The sequence below is a fragment of the Phyllopteryx taeniolatus genome, chromosome 4 (genome assembly GCF_024500385.1).
Source record: "Phyllopteryx taeniolatus isolate TA_2022b chromosome 4, UOR_Ptae_1.2, whole genome shotgun sequence".
In the NCBI taxonomy this organism is placed as follows: Eukaryota; Metazoa; Chordata; class Actinopteri; order Syngnathiformes; family Syngnathidae; genus Phyllopteryx; species Phyllopteryx taeniolatus.
This window is the reverse complement of record NC_084505.1, coordinates 15,034,480-15,049,654: the sequence shown is the minus strand read 5'-3', so window position 1 is coordinate 15,049,654 and position 15,175 is coordinate 15,034,480. Positions and strand designations below refer to the sequence as shown.

The 15,175-nt window shown below is 43.1% G+C and overlaps 2 protein-coding genes across 2 annotated transcripts; one reads left to right on the top strand and one right to left on the bottom strand.

The window, feature by feature from the left end:
• Positions 1-4,503: 4,503 nt before the first annotated feature.
• krt15 (keratin 15) lies at positions 4,504-6,627 on the top strand. The gene is made up of 8 exons (XM_061769823.1): positions 4,504-4,522; positions 4,608-5,134; positions 5,212-5,294; positions 5,393-5,549; positions 5,637-5,798; positions 5,879-6,004; positions 6,101-6,318; positions 6,421-6,627. Exons 1-8 carry the CDS (start codon positions 4,519-4,521, stop codon positions 6,515-6,517), a joined length of 1,374 nt encoding a protein of 457 aa, XP_061625807.1. The 5' UTR covers positions 4,504-4,518; the 3' UTR covers positions 6,518-6,627.
• A 3,451-nt stretch (positions 6,628-10,078) lies between these two features.
• Positions 10,079-13,700, bottom strand: krt98 (keratin 98). The gene is made up of 8 exons (XM_061771956.1): positions 13,297-13,700; positions 11,879-11,961; positions 11,638-11,794; positions 10,956-11,117; positions 10,753-10,878; positions 10,438-10,658; positions 10,311-10,321; positions 10,079-10,217 (listed from the first exon to the last, which is right to left on the bottom strand). The coding sequence occupies exons 1-8, from the start codon at positions 13,630-13,632 to the stop codon at positions 10,120-10,122; spliced, it is 1,194 nt and encodes a 397-aa protein (XP_061627940.1). The 5' UTR covers positions 13,633-13,700; the 3' UTR covers positions 10,079-10,119.
• Positions 13,701-15,175: the final 1,475 nt, after the last annotated feature.

Genomic DNA, 15,175 nt, shown 5'->3' with positions numbered 1-15,175 from the left:
ACTCTTTCGTTTTCATTCACACAAATGTTGCAAGTGAATTGATAGTAGCCTTGCTCAAATCTTTTGCAATCTCTGCTGGAAATTTCCAGACCTCAGAGAGCATGCAAACAGTGTTGCATAAATCATTGATAGTTGTTAAGGGTGGAGCCAACCAGCACCTGCAGGCTATGTCACCATACCACACGAACCTGTCTGAACCTGAATTCAAGAGTAGCTTTTGAAAAACTGACAAAGAAACCAGCTCCTGTTGCCCGACTCACTCATGGGAAGACTATTATGCTTATTTTGCCATAAAATAGACAGAATATGAAATATTGTTTCATTTCTATTTATATGTGTGTCAGATGATGGGTTTTAATTATATACAAATAAATAAATAAAAAACTCCAATGTTGATGTTCATAAAACTGTTGCACTGGAGGGAGCATGGCCCAAATCAATTTATCATGAGTGTTTGGAGCAAATGTCTGTTTTATGGGAAAAAACATTTTTTATTATACTATTATATGTGCACTTCCATTTCTTACGTTTCAGTTTGTCTCCAACATGAGAGTTCCACACCCAACTAAAAGCACCTGAGGCTCTCACTTGCAGGTTGGAGCACAAACCACATTTCTGACATGCTCGAACTGCTTCCCCCTGAAGCTGCAGTCTTCTTTTTTGTCTCCTCAGCACTTCGTAGCCTATTCAAAGTGAACTTGAGCTGACTGTTCCCATTTAGAAGAATAAGTGAACAAGACAGCGAATGTGCACACACCCCTGTTTGGATACAGTATAAAGTGTGAGCAGGATAAATCATTTTACCTATACAGTACATGCATGCACATCAGGGGACTGTCATTCTACACTTGGCACTTGGGTTTATTAGTCTTTTTTAAATGAACAAAATAGAGTAGAATATTTACTTTAGAGGCCTTTTACTATGCTATTACTTCAAATGTGCACAGGGCAGGGGTGAAGGTATCACAATCCACTGTTCCAATATAGACACCATACTACAACATGAAAACCACTCGTCAGCAAAAAGAATCGGAAGGTCAGATTGGATTTTGCAAAGAAGTACAGAGATGAGCTACAAAAGTTTCGGAACAAAGTTTTATGGACTGATGAGATCAAGATTCACCTCTACCAAAGTGATGGAAAGGCCGAAGTATGGAGAAAGAAAGAATCTGCGTATGATCCAAAATACACAAGCTCATCTGTGAAGCATGTTGGAGGTAATGTCATGGCTTGGGCTTGCATGGGTGCTTCTGGAACGGGCTCACTAGTCTTTATTGATGATGTAACTCATGATGGTAGCAGCAGAATTAATTCTGAAGTCTACAAAACCATTTTGTCTGGCAATTGACAGAAAAATGCATCCAAACTAATTGGGAGAAGCTTTATCATGCAACAAGACAATGACCCAAAACCCACTGCCAACACAACAAAGGAAGTCAGGGGGAAAAGGTGGAAGGTCAAGTGGCCAAGTCATTCACCAGACCTTTACCTAATAGAGCATCCATTTTACCTCATGAAGAGGAGACTGAACAAAGAAACCCCCAGAAACAAACAATAACTGAAAGAGGCTGCAGTAAAGGCCTGGAAAAGCATTTCAAATGACGAATGCAACAGTCTGGTGAAGGCAACGGGGCCGCAGGCTTGATGTATTTCTTGCAAGTAAAGGTTATGCCACGAAATATTAAGTGATATTCACTTTAAGTTAATTTAATAATGTCTGTTCCAATACCATTGCTCACTTGAAAAGTGGGTGGCTTCAAACAAAAGGTGCTCTGTCCTGAGTTGTTTAACACATTTAGATGTAAATACCATGAAATAAAAGCTGGAATTCTGAACTTTTGTCTCATATTCATCTTTTGATCTGAAACCCAAATGTCTTCAGAATATACAACAAAAACAAAGAAATTGAACTTGCCGTTGCAATACCTTTGGAAGGGACTGTATGTATTTATCTGAAATAAATACATTTGAAATCAACGCCGAAAGTTCAAATATGAAATTAAATGACAAAAATGAAAACAAAGGACATTTTCGCTATAATTATAGTTAGTTTTACTTAGTTTTGCAAATGTAAAATGTCATTTTCGTTAGTTTTTTTTTTTAAAAAGCATTCTCATTTTTTATTTGATTTAATTTTGAAAATGCTTTTTTCAATTTTAGTTTGAGTTTTTTCGTTCGTTTTCATTTACTATAACTTTGGTGTCCAGCCAGTCTTTCACCTAATGAGTGTCAGTTTACTGGCAAGCCTTTAATTCTTTCGCATGCACACATTCACGCACACGACACACAACACACATTGTATCAGAGATGTCCGCTATGAATTAGAAAATGTGTTGAAGGAAATTGCTAGTTTGCTTCACTCAGATTCCAGCCACTCCTTACACTAATACCTCACATACCAACGTCGCTGTTCACTTTCACATGACCTGGTGCGTTCAAGCAAGACTGTGTGCAACTGGTCGTGACTCTTTGCCCAACACAAAATATCTTGATTTGCTTAATTTGCTCAACGGCGCCATGGAAATATCCTCACAGAGATGTGTGGAACATAGTGGTCACATCATTGTTCGACACTATCAATGAACAGATGAGATGTTTTCAGATGCTTTCAGATGCTTCAATGTATTTGCAGATTGGTACCATGACACATCCTATACAGTTATCAAATAAAATACAAATGAACATAACATTAGTTCCAAGATCAGGACGAAATACAGTGAAGCTCTTGTAAAAGGTTTACAATAAGAGTTTGTAGGCTTATGTACCGTTGGTTTGCAGCTAACAGTTTTATGACATAAAGATGATTGGCCAAGAGTATATGGCGGTTACATCGTATAACTGCCCCACACACACACACACACAAAGATCAACCAATAAGACAAGCTGGTGCTACACCGCCTCAAAAAAAAAGGTTATGTGTGCTGTCTATCTATGCTATCTGTGCTAATTAGCAAAATTAGCAAATAATGGTCATTGCAATTTGAGCACTGTAGCTCTCATGCATTAAATTTACCACTCGATCATTTTTTCATGTAATTCTTAATTACATCTATAATTGGTAGATGATGTCTCAAAACATGGCTTGATACTGTGTCCCTTGTGATAGCCATCCATCCATTTTCTTTATTTCTTATCCTGTTCAGTGTCATGGGGAACTGGAGCCTACCTCAATTGACTGGAGAGAGACTGATGTCATTCACAAAGGTACAGGTGCACACAGAGACAGACAATCATTCACACTCACATTGTTCCTCCCTGAGTAGGAAATGAACCCACACTGCCTGGACTGAAGTCAAGCGAGTATACCGCTGTACCATCAGTGGCTAGGAGACAGTATGTTACACTCTTACGTAGACATTTTTCATATAACATGAGTATTGCTGTGCCTAATTGAGTTTATTGAGCATATGCAAAACACAGTAGCGATACAATCCCCGAACAATGGCAAGTCCTGCTACAATGCTAAGGGAGTTACAATTCAATAATAAAACCACAATGCTTTTTAAGTAACCTCGCAACAGCCACGGTTGTTTTCCCACTGTTTCATAGCCTTTCATGCAAAATTGTACTAAATTCTCATAAGAACAGGTTGTGCAGCGTTGGAAAGTGTGAAATCTCTCAGGTACCAATTTGCCACCTAGTTGTTTTAATTGATTTTTCATGTTCCTGAAACCAACACAACCACAGCAGCAACATGTTCGGCTCTGCCTAATCCCCCTTTGGCACACCCACCAGTCACAATCATGTCATCATGTTGCACCTCTTTTGCAAGCACAAAGCAATGGCTTGCAGTGCAGTGCAGAACTACACTTTACAGCAGTAAACATAGCAGTTATGTGGTATGGTGATAAAACCCTGGAAATGCAAAGTAATTACGGACATGGACATAATGCAATGCCTTCAGTTAGAACCTGCATTGGAGAAGTGTTTCCACCTCAAATAAGAATCCGGAGGTTGCTTTTACTGTAGTGTTGTCTACAGCCTCTGTTCTTTTCAACTGCGTTCACCTTCTCTGAAAAGCCTTCATGAAACCAAAATGTAGACAGCTGAGTTCACCAAAGCTTCAATAGTGCAGGAGATTGTGCTAATATTTGTGCAAAATAAGAGTTGAAGTTGAGTGAAACTGATCTCTCTTAATGGGTTTCCAATACTAGTTTCTTATATATTTATTTTTTGCCATTAGGCAACAGGATATGGCTGACTTGTTGAAGCACAGCAGTAATTCATTGAAGAAAGATCCTCTGTCAGAGCACTGACATGACACTTCAAACTGGTTGGACCTGACTATGCAGCCTCGGGCTAACAGGGCAGGGCAGGGCGCGGCGCTTTAACTAGTCATATTTTAAAGCAATAAAATATAGTGGTTGTAATCGAATAATGGCTTTCATGCACAGTGATCTGGAGAGACTAAAGTGTGAAAGCAACAAAAAGCCTATGTTTTCCATGTGGTTTAAATGCATTTTTTTTTATAAATTGCTTTTGGTTTCTACATGTCCCACTTTCTCCTTCAGATCATTCATGGGTAAATTAACCCTAGGGATAAGTATGAAGGGTGGGGCATCTCAGGTAATGCTCCTCCCATCAGCTCTGCATGCCTCCACTTTCAGCAGACGGCGGCCTTGTGGTGCATAAAAGGGGCACACGGGAGGAGCTGTGTATCTCATTCCATCATCTCCACTTTGAGGCAGGCAGACACCACCGACCAGTCAGCACAATGACATCCATCAGCAGGTCTTTCTCTGGCCGCTCCTACGCAGGTGGAAACCTGGCTGGCGGTATTCGTAAGGGGTATGCTTTAAGTGTTCATGGAGGTGCAGGAGGAATCGGCTCAAAAATCTCCACCAGCAGTTTTAGCCTAGGAGGTGCTGGCGGTTATGGTTTTGGCATGGGAGGTGGCGGAGGCGGAGGCTTCGGCGTGGCTGAGGGCCTGGATCTCCATGTTGGAGCCAATGAGAAGGCCACTATGCAGAACCTGAACGACCGCCTGGCCTCCTACTTGGACAAGGTGCGCACCCTTGAGAAGGCCAATGCCGAACTTGAGCTGAAGATCCGTCAGTTCTTGGAGAACAAGGCCTCCCCCCTTGCCCGTGACTACTCTGCTTATCAGGCCACCATCAACGACCTGCAGGGAAAGGTAGGAATTTGCGTCTTACTCTGTGTATTCAGTAGTCATGACAGAATGCTAATATTCTATATTTCTAAATCGCACAGATCCAGGATGCCACACGAATCAACGGAGGCATCTATCTTGCCATTGACAACGCTAAACTGGCAGCAGATGACTTCAAAACTAAGTAAGTTTCAAGACTGACAATGAGGATGACTTTGCAAACTGCAAGTATATATTCTACCATGGTGGAGCATGATTTTCTGACCTCTTGCTGCCTCACAGGTATGACAATGAGATGGCTATGCGTCTATCAGTGGAGTCAGATATTGCCGGCCTGAAGAGAATGTTAGATGAGTTGACACTGGTCCGCTCAGACCTGGAGATGCAGATTGAAGGCCTCAGGGATGAGCTTATCTACCTCAAAAAGAACCATGAGGAAGTGAGTAGCAAATCCTTTCACAATCAGTGTCTGCGTTGCCATAACCTACTCTCTGACCAATGTCTTACAAACATTTTTACGTGACAGGAAATGGCAGCCTTGAGGTTACAAATGACTGGACAGATCAACGTGGAGGTAGACGCCAAACCACAAGTCGACCTTTCCAGAATCATCAGCGAGATCCGTGACCAGTATGAGAGCGTGGCCGCAAAGAATCAGCGAGAACTGGATAGCTGGTTCCAGTCCAATGTAATTCCACTGAAACATTGTTGGTTGTTCCAAAGCATGTAGTGGAATATGACACTAAAAGTATATCATGTATATTGCAGACCGAGGCACTGAACAAGGAAATGGCTGTCAGCACAGAAACGCTCCAGACCTCCAGGTCAGAGATCACTGAGATCCGTCGCACTCTGCAGGGCTTGGAGATTGAACTACAGTCTCAACTTTCCATGGTAAATAAAGCAGATCCCTTTAGCTATACACTCTCATGAGGATTTCTGCTTGCATTTTCTTGAATGCTGAATTCACACTTCACTGTTCTCCTCCAGAAAGCAGCCCTGGAAAACACATTAGCTGAAACCGAAAACCGATATTGCATGATCCTCCAAAGTCTCCAAGCACAGGTGACGGCCATTGAACAGCAACTGATGCAACTGCGTGCTGAGATTGAAAACCAGAACAGAGAATACTGCGTACTCCTTGACATTAAGACCAGACTTGAGAGGGAAATCGCGGAGTACAGGAGACTGATGGATGGAGAGGGCAGGTAAGAAAAAATACCTTACACATATTTTACCAGAAGAAAAGTGTAGTCATCAGAGTTTAACCACATGCCTTGTGACTGATATTTGTCATTGTCCTTTCTCAGCATTGCCAATACCAGGTCCACCACTCCCATGGTAATAATGGTCACAGAAGATTTGGTAGATGGCAAGGTGGTGTCCTCAACAACAACCACCACATAAACTGCCTCACACAGCAAACAGCAACACACAGGGGTGTGACACCTGAAGAACACCTTTTCATCTCAAACAAATGAAATGATTAAATAAAAAGCTCCTTGTCTGCCAACTTACTCCTTGTGTCTAAGTTTGTTCATTTGTTTAACTCTGTTTAGTCTGAAAGTCTTCTACTTCAGTATATGATAGGTTTGACAACAAAATTAAATGTATGCATGAACATGAGCAAATCACAAAGGCTTCAGGGGGTAGTAAATTGGCAACATAGTTTCTTACATTATACTGTACAAAGTTTAAATCCCGAAATAAAGCAAAAAAGGTAGTTTAAAAACTCAGTTTTATTTCAGGCTGTGGTTTTGTCCCAATTTGAATGTGGTCCGCACGAGAGAGAATGCTTTAGTTTCTCCCAGTGCATGCTGGGATATATCCAGGTTTCTTAACCTGACACACCGTTTCTACAAAATGAGCTCTGGCAAAGCTTAAGATACTGTAAGTACTTTGAAAAAATGGACAAATTGTTGAGTATGTGTGTGTGTGTGTGTGTCACATCCATTACAGACCAAATTGCAGGGGGGGAGGCAGTGTTTCTTGGTGAGGAGTGAAAACCAGACCCCTTTTAAATGGAGAATTTCTATCCAGTTCTGATAAAAATGACAGCGCCCCCACCAGTATCTTGGAAGATGTGATGGTCTTATTGGGACAGAGGGAAACGGACGGAACAGGAAGCAAAGCAACAGCAATAACAAGACCGGTAGAGATGCCGTGTGTAAGGCTGCCGTACTGGGCAGGCAATTGTATTATGCATACAGTGTTTACAGCAAAAATGATAAGACGTAAAATCACAGTCACCGCTCATTGTTAGTATTTGTGGCTTTGTTGCTAGGCAGGAGGACCAACAAATATTTCGTTCTTCAATTGTGCGCACCGGGGGCCTCTCCATCTAAATTCCCAGGCTCCGGTTGCAGGGGTGTGCACTTACCCTCTGCGCCACACCGCCCACTTTCCAAGTTAAGAATGCAGCAGCTGAACACAAAACAAAGAAAGATTAATGAGCCATTTTTGTCTTCCTCGTAAATGCCTTGCAAACAAAAACACGCAACACAGTTTGACAGCAACGATGACATGTATGACATTGGTAACCTCGCATTCCTCGCAGCTCTGGCTGACTCAATTAAAAACTAATTTATCTATTCTTATATTAAAAAAACTAAATAAATTCCATATTATCACAGTGTGATCATACAGTATTGTATCTAAAGCATTCAAATAATAATTTTCCTCATAATCCATTTTTACAGTTATGTCCTGTATTACAAAATGACACATTTAATCCCGCAGTGTCCCTGAACGCACCTCTGCAGCGTGCCTGCCAAGTTTCATTCTGAAGAGTGAAATAAGAAACGCACCATGCCAGCTGTGCAATCTTTTAATCTTTTGAGCATGTCCAAACAGGTCCCTCTGCTGGTCACTTTTAATATTACAGTTGATTCACTGTATATTACAGTACACCGACATCGCAGCAGACCCTGCGATGTGACTATTGCGCACATGTACATCGCGAGGACGATCCTAAAACAAAATAGTAATTAGTAAATAGTAAAAAAAAACCAAGATGGCGCCTACCCGTGTGGACGCCTCGGTTACGCGCTCTCTAATATTGTTTTTGTTTTTGTGTTTTTCATTCGTCTTTGGAGACATTACACGACTCACTTACACAAGGGGAGACTTGCTAATCATCAAGGAGGCAACTCCGGACATTTTTTCACCAACTTTCACCTACGTGAGGATCCTGTTCGTGGACTTCAGCTCAACGTTCAACACCATCATCCCTGAACTCCTTTCCTCCAAGCTTCTCCAACTCAACGTCTCGCCTGCCATCTGCCAGTGGATTGATAGCTTTCTGATGGGCAGGACACAGCAGGTGAGGCTGGGGAAGACCACCTCATCCACACGCAGCATCAGCACTGGGGCACCCCAAGGTTGTGTCCTCTCTCCGCTGCTCTTCTCTCTCTACACGAACGACTGCACCTCAACGCACCCAGCTGTCAAACTCCTGAAGTTTGCAGATGACACCACTGTCATCGGCCTCATCAAGGACGGTGACGAGTCTGCATATCGACAGGAAGTGGAGCGGCTGGAGCTGTGGTGCGGCCGACACAACCTGGAGCTGAACACGCTCAAGACTGTAGAGATGATCGTGGACTTCAGGAGGCATCCTTCGCCACAGCTGCCCCTCACGTTGTCCAGCTGCCTTGTGTCAACCGTCGAGACCTTCAAGTTCCTGGGAATTACAGTCTCTCAGGACCTGAAGTGGGCGATCAACATCCACTCCGTCCTCAAAAAGGCCCAGCAGAGGATGTACTTCCTGCGGCTTCTGAGGAAGCACGGCCTGCCACAGGAGCTGCTGAGGCAGTTCTACACAGCGGTCATTGAATCAGTCCTGTGTCCATCCATCACAGTCTGGTTTGGTGCTGCTACAAAAAGCATTTAGACTGCAACGGACAATCAAAACTGCTGAAAAGATTGTCGGTACCCCCATACCCACCCTTGAGGACTTGCGCCCTGCCAGAACTAAGACAAGAGTGTGCAAAGTCCTCTCGGACCCTCCACATCCCGGTCACCAGCTCTTCAAGCACCTTCCCTCAGGTAGGCGCTACCGATCAATGCAAACTCGAACTAGCAGACATTCCAACAGGTTCTTCCCTCTTGCAATCAACGTCATAAACAGCTAACCTACAATTCATTGCAACACGCTGCCAATTTTTTTTGTCTTGAGTTTGTTGTCACATTTCTGTCGGGCCAATTATACATTACTCATGCACTCACTGTAGTAGTCTTGCTGTTGTTGACCAATACTGGGCACTCATGCCAGAGTAGCATCTTCCCCACTTGCACACTGACTGAGGAGTATCTGCAACATTTGCACAATCAACACTGTCCCAGATTATCCCGCTACTAGTCACTTTAAACCGCATACACTCCTTGAAGTCTCGGCGCCCTTTGCACAATGGTCATTGCACCGGACTATTGCAATATTAGTCATTCGAACTGCTCTAAGTGCTAGAGGACTCTTCATCTTTTTGCACAATTTTTATTTAAAAAATAATAATTGTACTGGCATTACCAGATAACTAGCAACCCTTTATTGCTCAGTGACTGTTTTTCTCAATGTCTTTTTGTCTCAAAAGTGTTCTCTGTCAATTGACTGTCTGTTGTCGTACTAGAGCAGCTCCAACTACAGGAGAGAAATTCCTTGTGTGTATTTTGGACATACTTGGCAAATAAAGATGATTCTGATTCTGATTGTTCCTAATTTTGTCCATGGGAGGTCATACTGACGACCACTTACGTTGTACATGACCACTTACCATTTAAATGACATTCTGAAATTGGCAGCTAAAAGATGTCAAGTTTCAGGAGCAAAGTAAGCCTGCTTCATGTATAATGCTGTGCCACCATTGCACTATGAGGAATATAATTCTGTGAAAACGAATACGACTGTGGATATACAGTATTTTTTATTTATTTTTCCTTTTTTTTTGATGCAATGACAGAACACAAACGTTAACTGCATGATCTTTATTGGATTTAGATTCGCTTCCCAGGTATCACTCAATGTGATCCACATCTACATCGACAGTCTTGGTGCTCTCAACCACCCTCCCGTCCACGACCGTCTCCACCACTGTGATGACCTTGGTGACCACTGTAGAAAAGAGGAAATAAAAGAAACATGAGCAAATGTCGTCCCTGGGTTTAAACCTTGTTCAATGTTAATAGTGCCTACGATAATGCTCACCTTGCTTTGAGCTAGTGAATAAGAAGAAAAAATATATATATATTACAGGTATTAGTGACTTTGTATTTGTATGTGATCTCTACCAATATTTTCACGGTGAGAGTCCAGTATTTTGTTTCGCTCTCACCTGTCGTCCTCTCCATCCAGCAGCCGTCTGTATTCTGCAATCTCCAGATCCAGTCGTGTTTTAAGGTCCAACAGCAGGTCGTACTCGTGCTTGTTGCTGGTGATGTTGGCATGGATCTGGGTAAACTGGGCCTCTAAGCTCATGACGGTGTTCTGCAGGCCTGCTAGCTGTGCGGTGTAGTGGGATTGTGTCTCTGCCAGGGTGCCCTCCAGGGATGCTTTCTGGTTGGGTCACACAGGGACGACATGAGCGGGCTGCCTGAGATAAACGGTCAGGCGGGATTACATTTTGGTGAGAAAATACAAGGTGACGTACCATGCTAAGATGGGACTGCAGTTCAATTTCAAGTCTCTGGAGAGTGCTCTTCAGGTCTTTGATTTCTGAGTGGGATGTCACCAGAGACTCTGAATGTGTCATCACTTCCTGCGCTACTGCGGCGATCTTAGCACATCACAGACACAATGCTACATGGTTAATTATTATTATTTTTTGAAGTTGTCATTAGCTGTGTTCTTTACCTTGCTCTGGTACCAGGACTCGAGGTCCTTGCTGTTCTTGGCGATCATAGCCTCATAGTGTTCTCTGATCTCTGTCATAGCCTGGTTCAAGTCTAGAGAGGGAGACACTTCCACAGCCACGTTAACCTGACCGCCCATCTGACTCCTGAGCAGAGCCAATTCCTGTGAGGAGTCAAAGAAGGAATCTTGTCAACTGACATTTTTCCTGGTTCTTTTCCTGGTTGTGGTTCTTTTGAAATATGTGCATGTGCATTGATTTAACATGTTTGAGTGTGTGCCTGTAAGACAAACAGTAACAATGAGCTAATGGAAGCAAAGAAGAATGCAAGGAAGTGAAGACAGTGTTTAATGGAGCAGAGCTGTTTGTAAAAACATTCACCCAAAACGGAACTTCGTCTGTGTATTCAGAGGGGAGTGTGGTTCTGTGTGTGCTCTTGCACTGTCACAAGCCACAATAGACTGTGTCAAATGGTGACACTGTTCACATACTGTAGAGGGAATAGTAAATAGCGGAGGGATGGTATTGGCTCATTCATCAGCAGTGGAGTAACACACACTGAGGTGAAGAATTGTGCGCAAACACATCATGGGTGTTGGTCAAGCGTAGGAATGTATTGACCCAGGTAAAGTCAATTCATTTGGCTCAAGCACCTTTGTTTAAATGGTGACAGGATGCCCTCACCTCTTCGTGGTTCTTCTTCAGCACGATGAGCTCGTCCTTCAGACCGTCCACCTGGCACTCCAGATCCACTCTGGCCATGTTCATCTCTTCCAGAAGCCTCTTCAGCCGAGTGGAGTCTGCCTCCACAGTCATTCTCATGGCCAGCTCATTCTCATACCTGAAGGCGTCACAGAGGTCATTGAGGTTTAGCTGGCTCGTGTCAGATGTCAAATATGTGATGGTAAACAGACAGCATACTCACTTCATTTTGAAGTCATCAGCAGCCAGTTTTGCATTGTCACTATCCAGAATTGTCTTGGCATTGAGCCTGGCAGCGACACAGATCTGACAAGGAATCCAAAACATATCAGAGAGACTACAATGTGAGCACATTAGTCAAACAATACACCATCTCATATAATACTACACATTTTACTATTACTGAATTCAGTTGAAAATAGTAGTCAGGAAAGACATTTTCCCCAGTGTTCATTTCCCCCCTTATTCTAATACTGTACGGGTCTTGTTTTTATGATAAACCTGCAGAACAGTGTGGAATTATCCATCCATCAAGCCATTCATCTTCTATAGCACTTGTCCTCATTAGAGTTGCGGATGAGCTGGTGCCCATTCCAGCTGATTGAGTGAGCCAGAGAATATCCTGCATTGGTTGTCAGCCAATAGCAGCAGTGTGGAATTAATGTTTAAAAAAATGTCCTGTAAATCTTATTGTGATGTTTTTGGAGTTATTTGCAATGTATATATCTGAGTGTTTGACTTCCAGCCATAGTTTTGCCATTCAAAATCGGCAAACCAGGTGGGATTTTTTTTTAAATTGGCAGTTAGGATTGAGGCCAATGATTTTTTTGCCTAGCAACAAATGGCTGCAAAAGTCTGACATGACCAGGAAACTTACTAGTAGTCTGTTGATCGACACTGCAGCACCATCCATCCATCCATTTTCCATACCGCTTATCCTCACGAGTGGCGACCCTAGTGAGGATAAGCGGTCTGTGCTGGCGCCTATCTCAGATGACTCTGGGTGAGCGGCGGGGTACACCCTGAAGTGGTCGCCAGCCAATTGCAGGGCATATACCAACAAGCAACCATTCGCACTGACGTTCACACCTACTGGCAATTTAGAATATCCATTTAACCTACCATGCATGTTTTGGGAATGTGGGAGGAAACCTGAGTACCCGGAGAAAACCCATGCAGGCACGGGGAGAACATGCAATCTCCACACAGGCGGTGCCGGGATTTGAACCCCAGTCCTCAGAACTGTGAGACAGATCTGCTAACCAGTCGACCACCGTTCCACCGTGCCACCCATTGAAACACCTTCTAGATTCATTTGTAATCAGTAAGGTCAGTAGCGTTCACACAATAAGGGAGAGTACTGTGTCGTTTTCCTGGGATGGAGTGATTATTTTGCATATGACAACTGTCACAGTTGACCAATTAGCTAAAAGTCAGGTCAAAACTGTGTATGCATGTATGTGGTGTACACTTCATTGTCATGTAATTGTTATCGGTGTGATGCTGTTGACACTTTGGAATGAGAATTTGCTTTCTGTCTTCTAAACAGAGTTAGTGGCCGTTATACATATGTGCCATCATATCTCCGCTACGTCCAACACACACACAATTTGGCGGCTAATCCTGGAATACTACTCTCACCTTATCCTTCAGGTCATCAATGATGGCAAAGTAGCTTGTGTAGTCGTGGCTGATGACAGTTATGCTCTGGTACCAGGCTCTGATCTGCTTGTCCAGGTGCTCGTTCTCCTTCTCAAGGGTGCGCACCTTCTCCAGGTAAGAAGCCAGACGGTCGTTCAGGTTCTGCATGGTGGCCTTCTCGTTGGCGCCGACCTGGAGGTCCAAGCCGTCAGCCAGGTTGAAGCCTGGAGCGGGCACGTAGCCCGACAGGGCGGAGGAGATGCGGGTGCCGTGGCCGCCGGCTCCACCGTAGACGCTCAGGGTTTTCTGGCCGTAGGATTTAGCCCTCAGAGACATGATGGAGGATCTGGATGTGGACCAGGTGGGAACACAGGAGAGGATCTGCAGTTGTGAGCATCACTGTGTTTGCTGAGTTATATGTAATGCAAAGTGGGAGGGGTTTTAGTTTAAAGAGAAGAATGTGGCCACCATCGTTCCATGCAATCGCTCCATCAGCATTTGTGGGTGAGGGCTTCCTCCACCCTCATTACAGGTCAAACTTGTGATTTCACATTTGATCATTTCTCAATGAATGACCATTCTTGAAATACTTATCTACCTTACACTAAGCCCCTTTTAGAGTGCATAATTGTCACCTTCCGTATTTATTCGCATACTAAAACAGGCAGTTTGAACTAGCACTCACCTATTGGAGAAAAGTAGAAAAATGTTCACTCAGAATGTTTGCGCACCACTGTGACAGAAATTACACGTAGCGGTGACAATTTCACGTCAGCCAAACAAGGGCCAAAGGTTGAGACCAAGCTTATTTAAGGGAAATATATCAGAGCAGAAATGTGCAAGATTGCATTTACTGATGCTTGTGGAGTCGTTTCTCATGAACGTTTGAATACTTTCACGTCCAAGTGTCACACGCCCGGAACAGACTTGGACACAAAGGCATGGTGGACTCTACACACAAGACGTGATGACAAGCAAATAAAATAGGAACGTTTGTGTGAGTCAGAGAATGCATAATATTAAGTTAAACATGCATTCCTGTCATACATTGAGAAGTGTCTTGAGTTTTGTTCAACAACATACATGCAAATACATATTTTTGACATTTACAGTATCTGCCAAGTCAAAGCAGGTGACACTTATTGTGGAAAACGTGAAGAGAGACAAGAAATCCATCCATCCATCCATTTTCTTTACCGCTTATCCTCAGTAGGGTCACGGGCTGCTGGAGCCTATCCCAGCTATCTTCGGGCGGGAGGCGGGGTACACCCTGAACCGGTCGCCAGCCAATCGCAGGGCACATAGAGACAAACAACCATTCAAATTCACATTCACACCTACGTGCCGGCGAGACAAGAAATATTGTTTGAAATATTTTGTTGTCAGGCTCCTTTCCGTTTCTTTTTCTTAACCAACAACGGATGTTAGAGCGACAATATGTTTTATATTATTAAATAAGACCGTATTATAAAAAGTTCCTTTGATAGTGGAGCTGAGACCCCAAGTCAGAGAAAGTTAGCATGACATGGAAAATAAGTGAGTCATTTAATTAAAGTTGTTTTCCATTGCACAAAAGATTTCATATTGTGTCTGTTTGTCTTTATTAAATGTATTAATTCCTGCTGCAAAAAGCAGTTAAAACAAATTTTTATGTTAACTCGCTCCACAGGTGCTATTGATGACCATCTCACTGTTATGCGTTGTTATATCAATACTATGTATTTCTTTTGAAGAAATTGAAACTGGAAGAAATGGCAAGAGCAGCAATAGAAATGGAATGATGGCTCAGTCGTCAGAGCAAGTCAGTGCCCTGTAAGATAACTTTCACTTCTGTGATGAATTTGAGGAATGATTGATTATGAACAAGGAATGAATTTCT

Coding starts and splice junctions, on each gene's coding strand:
- krt98 (XM_061771956.1), bottom strand. CDS start 13,632: ATGTCTCTGAGGGCTAAATCCTACGGCCAGAAAACCCTGAGCGTCTAC. Junction 11,962..13,296: donor TTGATGACCTGAAGGATAAG/GTGAGAGTAGTA, acceptor ATTCCTTGTCAG/ATCTGTGTCGCTGCCAGGCT. Junction 10,879..10,955: donor AGTCCTGGTACCAGAGCAAG/GTAAAGAACACA, acceptor TGATGTGCTAAG/ATCGCCGCAGTAGCGCAGGA.
- krt15 (XM_061769823.1), top strand. Junction 5,295..5,392: donor GCAGATGACTTCAAAACTAA/GTAAGTTTCAAG, acceptor GCTGCCTCACAG/GTATGACAATGAGATGGCTA. Junction 5,799..5,878: donor ATAGCTGGTTCCAGTCCAAT/GTAATTCCACTG, acceptor TGTATATTGCAG/ACCGAGGCACTGAACAAGGA.